Source organism: Pseudopipra pipra, chromosome 3, assembly GCF_036250125.1.
Source record: "Pseudopipra pipra isolate bDixPip1 chromosome 3, bDixPip1.hap1, whole genome shotgun sequence".
NCBI lineage: Eukaryota > Metazoa > Chordata > Aves > Passeriformes > Pipridae > Pseudopipra > Pseudopipra pipra.
This window is the reverse complement of record NC_087551.1, coordinates 48,535,564-48,548,025: the sequence shown is the minus strand read 5'-3', so window position 1 is coordinate 48,548,025 and position 12,462 is coordinate 48,535,564. Positions and strand designations below refer to the sequence as shown.

General features: G+C 37.5%; 1 protein-coding gene across 4 annotated transcripts in view; it reads right to left on the bottom strand.

Annotated features, from left to right (window-relative positions):
• UTRN (utrophin) overlaps positions 1-12,462 on the bottom strand; it is a 369,967-nt gene that overhangs the window by 277,437 nt on the left and 80,068 nt on the right. For 3 of the 4 annotated variants that reach the window (XM_064649024.1, XM_064649025.1, XM_064649023.1), the window contains exons 7-15: positions 11,100-11,215; positions 9,877-10,040; positions 9,097-9,300; positions 7,784-7,965; positions 6,937-7,087; positions 5,410-5,529; positions 4,574-4,675; positions 1,514-1,621; positions 776-955 (exon numbers count right to left, since the gene is read on the bottom strand). In XM_064649024.1, coding sequence (XP_064505094.1) covers positions 776-955; positions 1,514-1,621; positions 4,574-4,675; positions 5,410-5,529; positions 6,937-7,087; positions 7,784-7,965; positions 9,097-9,300; positions 9,877-10,040; positions 11,100-11,215 — 1,327 coding nt within the window. Of the gene's footprint in view, positions 1-363; positions 512-775; positions 956-1,513; positions 1,622-4,573; positions 4,676-5,409; positions 5,530-6,936; positions 7,088-7,783; positions 7,966-9,096; positions 9,301-9,876; positions 10,041-11,099; positions 11,216-12,462 lie in introns of those variants that run through there. The other variant, XM_064649026.1, reaches the window with a different exon arrangement.

Sequence of the window (12,462 nt, the reverse complement as noted above, 5' to 3'; positions counted from 1 at the left end):
AAGGGGAGTGAAAGGATGAAGACAGGATTTGGTATTTCCTAGCACTTTGACTCAAACACAAGAACAAACTATGGTTGAAATAAACCCCTTCTCAGACTGCACAACTCATTCACTATACACTAAATGGATCGTGAATCAGTGCCATAGCTTTCATCATAACGACATATTAATATCATATAAAAAGGCACATGAGTTATAAAACTGTCAAAATTCTCACAGAAACTAATGGAGTTCGGTCTAAATAAAAACATTACCAAGCACTCAAAACACTAAAATAAACATTTAACAATCCAGCTTGGCTATCATGGTTACACATCAAACAAACAACTACTCTATTTTCAACAGATGAGAAATCATACTCACAGAGCATAAATGCTTGTATGACTCCCATTTATTTATCTATTCTGGGTTTTGCCTTTGTTTTCTTTTAGTATCAGATTTAATCCATTCCCAGCACTCTTATAATGTTTAAAGGCATTTGCATTGATTGATAATACATGGCAAGCCTGCTTTACTCATCAGAAAAATGAAGCTTAATCTGTGTGAGAAAGGAGTAATAGTACTAGTCAGGTTAACAACTTGGGCTTTCGAAGACCAAAAAATGTAGACAGATCTGACAGCAGATAAAGTCAGCCTCATGTGAAAAAACACTCACCTACCTCTCTAGCCTAACACCAAGAACTCTCCTGGGCAATTTCACCGACACAGTATCAGCGAAGTTTGCACACATACAGTCATCTAAAAAGCTAACAAGTAATAAAGCCCTGTTAAGTACCTGATTAGAGTAATCCTCTAGCTTCTGAACCAAACTGTCCCACCTCTGAGTTAGTTCTTCTTGATCCTGATCAATTTTGCTGGATGCTCTGTCATTCCCAAGGATTTGGGCCACCTCCTGACCTAGCTCATTCAGCTGGTCTAGTGTTTGACGTTTCATACCCATGTCCTCTTTCAAAATCTGAAATTAAAAGCAAACATTAAAAGATGACATCAAGTATTCTGCTACCCCTTAGCTTTTAATTCCCTGTCTGGGAGGTGAAGGGTGTTGTGGGGGTGGTGACAGAGGTGAAAAATGTACTACCTGAGTCAAATGAACAGTTCTCTCATGTAAAAACAGCCCTAACAGACACTCTTTTTAAAGAGCACATCCTTGAAACAGCTTCTAGAGCAACCAGCAGTATCTTGAGTAACAAATTATTAGTTCAATGAAATAAAAAACAAACCACACTGCAAATCTACACTTTGGGAAACACAGCTGACTGGTGGCCTGCAAAAAAACAAATTCTGTCAATCATCTAGGATAGCTGTTCCAAAGTTTGGCATGCCAACCTGGAACAAGCCATAGAATAGGTTGTACCAATTTTTTTTAATTCATGTGAAAGAATCCGGCAGGAGAGAATGTTGCCTGGCTTCCAAAGTGTCATGCATTCACAGCTCCTACTAGGGTCAAACTGGTAATTTGCCATTCATTTAGTTTATGAGGTTTGATGGGACACTGCAGGATAGTGATACTCACTGCTAGTTTTCGAACATTCACACTCAGGTCTGTTTGATCCTTAAAGTTGCTTGTCTGGACCTTACTCAAAGCCTCTTCTTTCTCAATTAACCAAGCTTTCAACAAGCACTGCAAATTGTAAGAAAAATAGCACAAGAAAATATCAAGTTTGTCAAACAGCTATTGACAACTCCTTCTTTAAGATCTTTGCATTCAAGGCGCAATTCTACAGTCTTTATATGCAGGAATTTCAGTTGACTTCAATAATAGATAAAATGGGACAAAAATATCAGATTAGGGAATGAAGTAATACTTTCCAGCAAAACAATTTCAACAAAATCATTTCTCAATTTATCAGAGCACATCTCCCCCAAAGTTATTTATAGCAAACAGACATCCATCCTAAAGCTGACATAGGACTTTATCAAAATGGCACGTACACTTTTTGTTTTCCACCCTTCTTCCTCCATGACTCCAACTGAGTTGTTACAAGTATTTTCTCACAGAAGCTACACCACTGGTAATTCAAAATTCTTTTAGTCCAGGCAGTCGATCAAAGATACTAATTAGTCACCTCCCTGTCTATGGTACCTACCTTCAATTACAAAATAACTTCATCAAATACTATTTCATTAACTACTGAAAGCTAGAGTGGTCTGCTCTGAATAGTTCTAACTCGGGGATCTTGAACTTCTTCCGTTTTTTTTCTAGGAAATCTGTCCTGGGTCTCACTTTGCTTCAGTCATATAGCACTCCTATGGTAACATCAGCAATAACTGGCATCAAGTATCAGAAAAGATTTTATAGAGAATATATTATGTTGCAACATATTACTGCTTCTGCTGCACAGCAGTTTCCATGCACTAGAATGCCCAGTTCTCAGTTGCATAGCCACTGGTGCACTGCTGTTCCTCTGTGTTTAAAAATAAATCATACAGCAAGGCAGACCTTTTGGTTCTTTTAACAACACAGTTTACAAAAGCCACTAGGCTCCTCAGTCTAGCTGTATACTTTTGTCATTGTCCCAGAACTTACTACAGCAACCTGTGGGCCAAAGGGTTAAGGCAATTTATACTTCCAATGTAAACCAATATGCAAAACATACAGACAGAAAATACAATGGTGGTGGAAATGCCATAAGGCTGTGAGAAACAAAATTATAACATCACATACTCCATGGAAAAATCATGCTGGCATCCCAGCCAACATATTTTATGCATAAGAGGAGCTTAAAAACCCTTCAGTGTATTCAGTTAATCTCTGCTAAGTCAGCAGTCAAAGACAACTCTCCCTAGAAAACTGAAACATAATTATCACAGTGCTAAGAAGTATCTGACATCTGGCACCAATTGAGGAATTTGTTTCCTGAGTGGTAAGAATTGTGGTTTCCAAAAGCTTTCTAGACAGCCACATAAAGGCTGATGCATCACTGTTGCTCATCTCTCCATATGTTTGGCCAAAATGGAAAATGCTAGTACCTAAATGTTTTAGTTACTTTTCTGTTAAAGTGTTTGTATTCAGTTTCAAGTAGTTTCAAACTATAATTTTTGTAAGTCACTTGATCATTCTTAAGGACAGAGAACTGTAATTCGAACCTCTTAGTAACAAATGCCTTGTTCAGTTGAACAATGAACGCAAACATAGGCTATATCTAAACCAACTAAAACAAACTTGTATTTCCTCATTATTCACTGACATTCTACATTAAACACATCCATTATTTCACTTTTACACAGCAACATAATTATATACAAATTAAAAAAAGTTGAATGCAAAAGCAACTCCAACAGAAGATGACATTTTTAACAGTACTGTAAGAGCCAATGAGTGGTCAATTTTCCCCATAAAAATATAAGGGTGGAAGAGGACAGAAATATGTTCACATAGAGTCACCAAAACTAAGAGCACTTGGAAGTTCATACTTTGACATACACAGCAAGGATTTTGGGGTAATTGTTATTTCTCAACTCAGAGTTACCATGACCAAGAGTTGCAAAAAAATGTTAGCACACAATTTTCTGGATATACATGCACAGATGACAAAGCAGTATTTCAAAGAAATATATATAAACAGATACTTGGCATGGGATAAACCAAAATTTTAACCTTGGGTCCATATCAACAAGGTCACATGAGCTAGAAATTCAGCTTATCAATATACTACAAACAGATATGGGAGGGGTCACAGAGAAACACATAAGCAACCCCAAAACCCACAGACAAAAACATCCTTGTCAAAGAAACCAGGCTGCAACTGATACCAACAGCTTATCAGCACTGTTCAACTTCTTTTAAGTCTCTACACAATCTGAGTGTACTGCTGTTTAAACAATAGCTTATAGTAATAAATATCATCATTTAAGGGGGAAAAAAAACCAATTTCAGTAAAACCTTCAAACAAAAAAACCCATCAACTATTTTAAACTGTAGCATCAGGCATGCAAACCTAGCACAAATAGTTGTGTTAACACACTTTTATGCCATCAGTTACTTTGTGTTTGAGCAGTATTTATTATATATGTAAAATACATGGTATCAAAGCAAGAGAACACTCACAATTCTTGACAATTCAACTGTTCAGCTGAACTCAGCAAAATGAAACAAGCTGCATGCTTCATTATATTGACCAGATGCTTGATGCTAATGATTTTGAAAATAGTTATCTATTGATTAGCTGATTGCACAGTCGTGTATGTGTATCCATGTTGGAAGCACATATACCTTAATCAGGAAAATTTCTGTAATTACAAAACCACCAGATACTTAGAGAACTCATTGTAATTTTGCTATCATGGATATTCACACTTCTTGGCCATTTTGCAAGATTCCTTATAAAATAATTTCCAAGGTGTTATAAACTTTCTTTCTTAAAACTTTGGAAAATACTTCTGTTGCACTTCAGAGCTATTCCAATCCTCAAAAAATAGTAGGAACCCAAACAATAACAAAGCCTAGCTTTTCAAGGCTTTTTTTCCCCACCCTAGTCAGGGGCTTGATTGTTTGTTTGGGTTTTTTTGGATGGTTGTTTTTTCCCTTCCACAAATCAACTGGTTAACCCTGAGTAACTGAACAGCTACCAACCTGTTCTTCCAGCAACTCTTGCCATAAAAGCTGAATTTCTTGCAGCTTGACCCGTCGATCCTCAGTCCAACGACAAACTGCTGTCCACCGCTCACCAAGCTTCTACAAAAGCAGGAAATGCTCGTGAATGATCACAAACCTCAAAAAGAAACTCTAAAACCAGATACTCAAAAAAAATTTCTACTTCACATTAACCTCTACCTTCATTAGATCTACCTCCTGGTCAGTTACTGCTATCACCGTATTGCACAGAACTGGAGATTAACGCTTTAAAAAACATTCATTTATGGCCTTACCTCTGCTCTTGCTGAAGTCAGTGAGCTATTTGATTGACTTCAAAGGGAGCAAACAAAGTAGCACGAATTCTGTTCGAATAAGTTCTGTCCCATACTCACTGTACCTCAGGTTACAGTCCTAACTTCTGATAAAAACAGGAAAATACTTCACATGATACTCCCTAGATAAATCATGTTCATATCTTTAAATATTTTTCCTATCAGATTTTAACTTCCTAATAAAAATTACTTAAATGAAATAGGAGTTGCGCTATGCATCTTCCCATTTTATGAAACTGCTGTAAGGATATACTACAAAAGTATCTAAGTCATTGGGAATGCAAATAGGAATTGAGCTTGAAAGTCACCAAAGCACTTTTGCAGGTTTTAGCTTGAGCTAATTTAATAATTTTTGAAATTAGTATTACTTCATAAAAAAAAAATTTAAATTACTTTCTACAATAAATTGTCTTTAAACACAAAAACACTAATTAACAATTATATGGAGAGATTTTAAGTAACTGTTACTACAGTTAAAAAAAGAAGGCTCTACCATTTTACCTGCAATTGTTCCTCCAGAATAGCTGTTGCACTTTCCCCACTGTTTTCATCGACAATGACAACCATGTGCGTTAGGGAGTTTACCTTCACCTGTTCTGCCTCTAGATCACTCTGCAGGCTCTATAAGAACAAAACAGAGGTTACCAACTTCGAATACATTTGCTAATCTGCTCTTTTGGCCACACGGACTATCACAACTGCTGTGGCAAAGGAAGTACTTCAGATTCAACAGTAAAGCACAAAATCACTGCACAGTTTAAGTAAATGTAAGCAAAAGGCTGCTAGAAATGAACCCAAAACCATTCTGTTGCAATATTGGTAAACATGGGAGTGCTTTAAGCTGTATGCACCATACTTGACTAGGAGAATCATGACAACTGCACTGACTTTCTATATATCTAATGTTATAGGTTGGAGAGCTTAAGTGTTTCTATAGAAAGCTGTTATTGTTAATAAGCAAGTACCATAGGGCATGCCAAACAGGGAAAAATCACTAAGAACATTCATCTGTTAAGAGCTGACAATATAATTCCCATAAATACCAACAGTGTAATAATTGATCATGATGTTCAAAGACAATAGTTAAGAACTACAGAAAACGTGCAGTTCTGATTAGTTTAAAACAATATGAAGATTTAAATATTCATACAATAAAATTATAGAATAACAGATTCCATGGTTAAAGCCTACCTGTAAAATATTTCTGCAAGATCAATAAACCTTTACAGTACTATAAATGTCACTTTTCATCCCCACATATCCTAAGCTACTCCATGAACAACACGCCTCAAACTTCCCAGACTTTGAAGACAAAAGAATGAAAATGTGGGACAGAAAACTACACAGACCAAAAATAGTCCACTGTTCTTGTTCTGTGAGGTATGTCCCATGCTGGGAAGAAGGTCAAACCTCAGCACTAAGCACAGAAACTAAAGCTGCAACCACGACAAATATCTTTCTCCTTCACATCTCTTCCTTATTATTGCAGGATAAAAAGGCTGGACTTGCATCCAAAAACTCAATTGAGAGACAAACTACTTCCAAAATATTATGCACATCGGAGAGCAGTGTCTATGCGCCCCTTTAGGATGCAATTCCTGTAAAAGTAGGGACTGGAACCACTGACATGGAAAGCCCTTCCTGATACCACATTACTTTAATCTGCAAGTCTCAAGCATGCCTGCCAGTCACTAAGGGCAAGTTTGTCCACAGTATATACATAGTACATACTGTTCCTCACACCAACAATTTACCAGGAGAGGTCTTTGTCTCTGCACAAAGTAAGGATAACAATTTTCCCTACAGGTTTCACTTCCTTCATGAAGCAAATATAATAGTCAGCAGTGCCCAAGCCTTCAGTTAAGACTTCCAATTCCTTTCTACCCCATCATCCTCCTTTTCCCAACACCAAATGCAGCCATGTATGACTTCTGACACAATCAAGTTTCTCAGCTAAGGAACCCACTAGTGTACACATCTTTCAGATACTTCTCCCATACATATTACATAGCAGACAAAAAGGTTTACCTTATGTTCTTCCAGCTGTTTTTGAAGGGACACCAAATCCTCCGCTAAGAGCTGAGATTCCAGCTTCTGAATGCGTTCTTCTGTGACTGTCAGCCAGTCAGATAGCTGCTGCAACTGCTGCTTCTGGAGCTCCATCAGCATGTCATGCAGGCTGCAGGGGGAAGCACAGACTGAGTTATTTCAGAAACAGCTTTCCCAGGAAAGAAACTAAATTCTAGTTCATATAGGAAAGCAGTAAGGCCATTCATAAAACAGTTACCTAGCGCCAAATAAACTGTTCAGCATTAAGCTAAGGAACACATTTCAGTATTCTTGTTTCCTTCTCTCTTTCTCAACAAAAAAAGTTCATGAACTATGCAATTTATATCAGTGATTGTTTCTTCCATCAGGGATTTGCTGCTAATAAACCCTCTGCTGAGAGTCACAACAAAATGCAGCTCTTACCTTGGTAACCCACAGGCAGAAAAAAATTCTTCTGAATGGTTTTTAGCTGTGTAAATACCCATAGCTATCCACATCCACTTTATAGAGAAACTTACATGTGTTTTTAATACTCTTTCAGTAGTTTATGTAACTACTGCATTTAGATACCACATATTTAGTCTGGCACATCTACATAGCATAACAGTCTCAAAGTGTTTACATTATTAAAAAAAACCACCCCAACCAGTTAAAGTCATTCCTTTTGTTTCACCTTGGAAAGTATGAAAGTGGATTTCATGTCACAAACTGAAGTGTTAATTCTAAAAAACATTCTTACAAACAGATGCAAACCGACTTCTCCAAGGCACAGCAAGCACCAGAAGTCGGTGTGTGCCTCTAGAAGAGGTTATGTGCCACGACTCACCGGGACTGCCTGTCCATGCTCTCCACCCTGAGTTCCTCCCAGCGGGAGTTCAGCAGCAGCATTTGTTCCTGAATCTCAAACTCCTCTTCAGGTGACAGATTTCCCTGGGCCACCAGTTGGTTTCCAGCCTGCAGAACACTGCCAACACTGCTCTGGTGCGCAGTCAGTTCCATCATAAACCCCTGAAAATAGTACAAGCAGAGATATCAGCATGGGGTCCTACAGGAGTTTATGAATTCATAAATATCCTAAAAAACTGTCATGCTTGAAACATTGCTGTAGAATGAGCTGGTACTATCAAACACAGAAACAACATAGATCCGCTCCTCTCTTTGACAAAAGATTTTCCATGAGCTACAAAAAGTCTGGAGCCAGTAAAACAGAATTAATTGAGAAAAAAAAGTTGACCACCTCAATGAAAGATCTGTTTGGTAGAAGACAGCCTTCGAACAAATTCACCAAGAATATGAAACAAACTTACTTATGGACAACAGAACATAAAATCTGAAATGTATTGTAGGAAAGCAATTAGAACCCTATCAGTTACTAACACTCAAAAATTCATATATTTACCATAAAGCTAGAACACCTCTTCCTTTGGTGCATGGCTTTAAAACTGTAGCACAAGGAAGAAATTCCTCATATTGATCAGCATTCAGATTTTATATGTTATTGTATACAGTAAGCTGACACTGGAGAAAACTAAAACATCTAACATGACACTTTAAACTTCTATCAACATTAGCACACCTGTCCAGATTTAGAACAGAGTCAAAACAAAATAATTTGGAAACAAGAATAATTTGGAAGAATCAACACAAGTTTCTGAAACAAACTACCCTAACCATCACAAGGAGACCACTGAATTAAATTGACGTGATTATCAATTTCAGCATTGCCCTCTTTCAACAGCAAGTGACATAAGGCTGACCAGGCTTTTTAGTAGTTGGTAGCAGGTAAGCACGACTCAGTCTGGATCAGACTGCCTTTGTATTAAGCACACCAGTAAACTGCCCACCAAAAGCTGATTTTAAAAAATACGTTAAAGCTTCAAAGCATGTTCCACTCTAAGTTCTTCTAAAAAGGTCCATTTTCACCTTCAAGCAGCCATTATTTGTTAAAAACAAACAAACAAACAAAAAACCCAACCACATGTAGGCTACATTCAGTTAGAGGTGCCTTTCATTTAGAAAAATACAGACAAAAGAAACAGAATGGAAAGTCTTGCATAAGGACTAGGAAATGGAAGTTCTGCAGCTTACACAGACATACAAAGAAATCAAACCACAAAGGAATTTTCAAGAGAAGCTTACTTCATGAGTGGAAAATTGTTCTTTGACTTCCTCAACATCACCAGATATTTCCTCCTGTTCCCGAAACGTGTCCTCAGCTGACAGCAACCATGTAAGAACTTCTTCCAGAGCAGCTTGGTAGCTATCCAAGTCCATATCCACCTCTGTCACTGTGCTGGGAGTCTCTGCTCTAGAACTGTCCTGGTCCTCTTCAAGTACTACAGTCTAGGTAGCCAAGAGAAAAGGGTTGTCTTAGAAGTGCACAGAAGATGCCTTCCCAAAAGATATTAAAAACAGAACAATTTTTAGTCCTTCACAAAATGTTACAAGTAAACATTGGATACATTTTAATAGGAAAGGTCAGAGTCACTACTAATGAACTTTCATTTTAAAATAAAAAAATCTGGATAGAATTCAATCTTGCTCTTTTAACAGTGAATCTCACAACCAAACAAAACCTCATCACTATCACTACCCATCAAAAGTTCCATGGCAAATTCAGTTAAAGATTTCAGACCACCCTCTTCAGCTGGTCAAGACATATGAGAAAGAGAAGCAAAAGCAAGAAGCATAACACAAACGGAACTTTATACCTTAACACACAGGATTTTGTACATGAATCATAAAAGAAAAAGGAAGACAGAAAGACTGAAGTTAATGACAAAGAAGATAAGATTTTTCATATTTTCCCAGTTGTGTTGTCCAAGACAGAAGGCATGCTTCAGAGATAACTGACAAACATGAAGGTTAGCTAAAATTACAACTTAAGAAATCACAGGCTGACTTTGATGATAAACACACCTGCTGCACGTTGAACTCTCCATCCTCACATTCCTGCTTATATCTCCTTGGAAGAGTTTCCACCTCCCGAATGTCTTCCATTGTGACTTGCTTAGGAAGGACCTCAAACAAAGAGGTTAAATACATAATAATAGACTTTTTGTCTGGAAGCTGTACAGCAACATCTGCATCAAAAAGAAGATATGGGGAAAAATAAATAAAGAAGCCGATTTTCTAAATTATTACTTAAAACACAGGTAAGACTTCACATATTGTGCACATCACAGGTTCTCCTGTTGAGTAGTCTTTAGTAAGCTTTTACCTTAAAGACCAGGTTTGACATATATTCAAAGTACTATGAAGGAGAAAAGAAAATTAAAAAAAAAAATTCTACATTTGGAAATGAATTCACATTAAAAGGCTTGATGTTTTTGAAGTAACAGCCCAGGCATAAAGTTGCTAAGGAATACAAACCATTCAGGGGAAATTATTCTAAGCATCTCCCAAGCAGAAACGCAGTTCAGGGACAGTATCCATAAAAAAAAGTATTTCCACTTGGGCCCTACTCCCACTCCCATTATTAGTCAGTCAATTTTCTTATTTTTCATATTGATAGAGTTTCACTGACTCCGGTTCACTTATCTCTTGGGTTATGAGCAGTACCCATTCAGTTAATACTTTTTTTTTTTTTTTAGTAGAAAGGTGGTGCTTGAATCTACAAAGTTTCAGAGCTTATCTTACAGAATAAGTCTTTGGATGCTCACTTCAAAGCAGAGCAACAGCTCAGTATTTAAAAAAAAGAGTTGTAAAAGTTTCCTGGTAAGCATTCCTACCCAGTTATGTACTCATAGCACTGGGAGCTACTGCTACTCAGTGTATATATAAAGAATAACACATCAAGGCCCTTAAAATGTCCCATTCTACATAATTCTCTACTGTATCTGAAAAGCAGACACCCTTGCAGTACAGCTCCTACCTAAAATGAAAGTAAGTCAGGGTACCAAGTTCAGCTTCCTTATCCACTCTCTGAATAGGAAATCAACCTGAATCTTAATATTCAAAATGCCAAAGCAGAAGCACGCACAGACATACCCTTACCCTACAAATTACATTATTTTAAACCCAAAATTAAAGGCTCAAAACAAAAATGATGGAATTTTTATTCATAGTTAATGTCAACAGAAGAAACTTCTTTCAAGAGAGCTCAGAAAAACCTCTTGTCAAGTAAAGTAACTATATCCTACCTTCAGGATCTAACAGTTTCTCAATTCCTAAGTGGTTCTTGGCTATGTTGAAAGCATTTTCCATTCGCTCAACAGGGGCCATTTTTAAAACTTTGTCCCAGCTGAAAAGCTCAGGTCTAAAAGTAAAAACAAACCAAGGAAGAAAGTAAATTTTATCTAGGAAAAAAAAATTCCGTAACATACAAAATATCGAGTTATGGATAAGATGGTAGCTACTCAAGTAATATAAACAAACACATATATACAAAATACCAACATAAGGTCATATACACAAATGCATAAATACAAATACATGCCTTTTTTTTTTTAGTGACAATCTGACAATCACAAACCAATTAACTGACTGCATGTCCACCGCAACATCCAACCTTCCATTCTATGTGTTTTAAACACAGTCATTGACTGCAACAGGAGATCAAATACTACTAATAAGAATACATAAACTTGGTTTAAAATTTATCCCAGAACCAGTTTTCTTCAGCTGTTTCTTACACAGCATTATTGGTACTACACATTTTCTGCATCAGGTACTCCTGAGTAATCAAGAGTCACTCTGCTCCTGGAAAGCCTTGTTCCCAACTTGCAGTGTGGCCATTCCAGGCCATCCCAGCCAGGAGCAACAGCAGTCTCCTCCCCACTCGCTCACTCTTCCCCATCCCCCTCCTACTCCCATAATAAAAGACAGACTACAAAAAAAAAAAAATCCCATCACAAGCGTTCCTGAGTCACAATGCAAATCAGGCCAAGGAGCTGATTGATTTGCAGTGTCAACAGCCTTCATTTAAGATCAGTGTTAACCCAATGACATCTCCAGTCCAGCTGTGCACCCAGAACACACTGGCAGGTCTCAAGGGGAAAGAGCAGAACACAGAGCAGGAAGCAGGGTGAGCAAATAGGGCCCCCATTCCTAGCAGTACCTACACCAACAGGGGAGGATCAGCCAAGTGCTACACTAGCAGAGCTGTTAGGCTACACAGCCATTAAAATAACCTTCTGTTCTCCTGCAATAGTGGCTTCTCATCAAAATGCTGCTATTGATTCTGTACTTTATAGAACTTGAGGAGGAAGAGACAAGCTTGCCTTTCGTTCTTTTAATATTTGATTCAGTTCTGAATTGACCTAAGAGTATCCTTTATCATCTATCAAGTCATTACATTTGTGAAATGGGAAGGCTATAAGCCAGCTGGATCTGATAAGCAAAAAGCCAGAAGCATAGAAGCTTATGGAATACGGTACCTCCATGCAAGAGCAACAAGGATAACCACATAGATTCATGTAAAGCTTTAGCAGAGACTCCGACTTTGAAAAACACATTGTAATCAATATATTGCACATGCAGTACCTGCACACTGACACGATAACA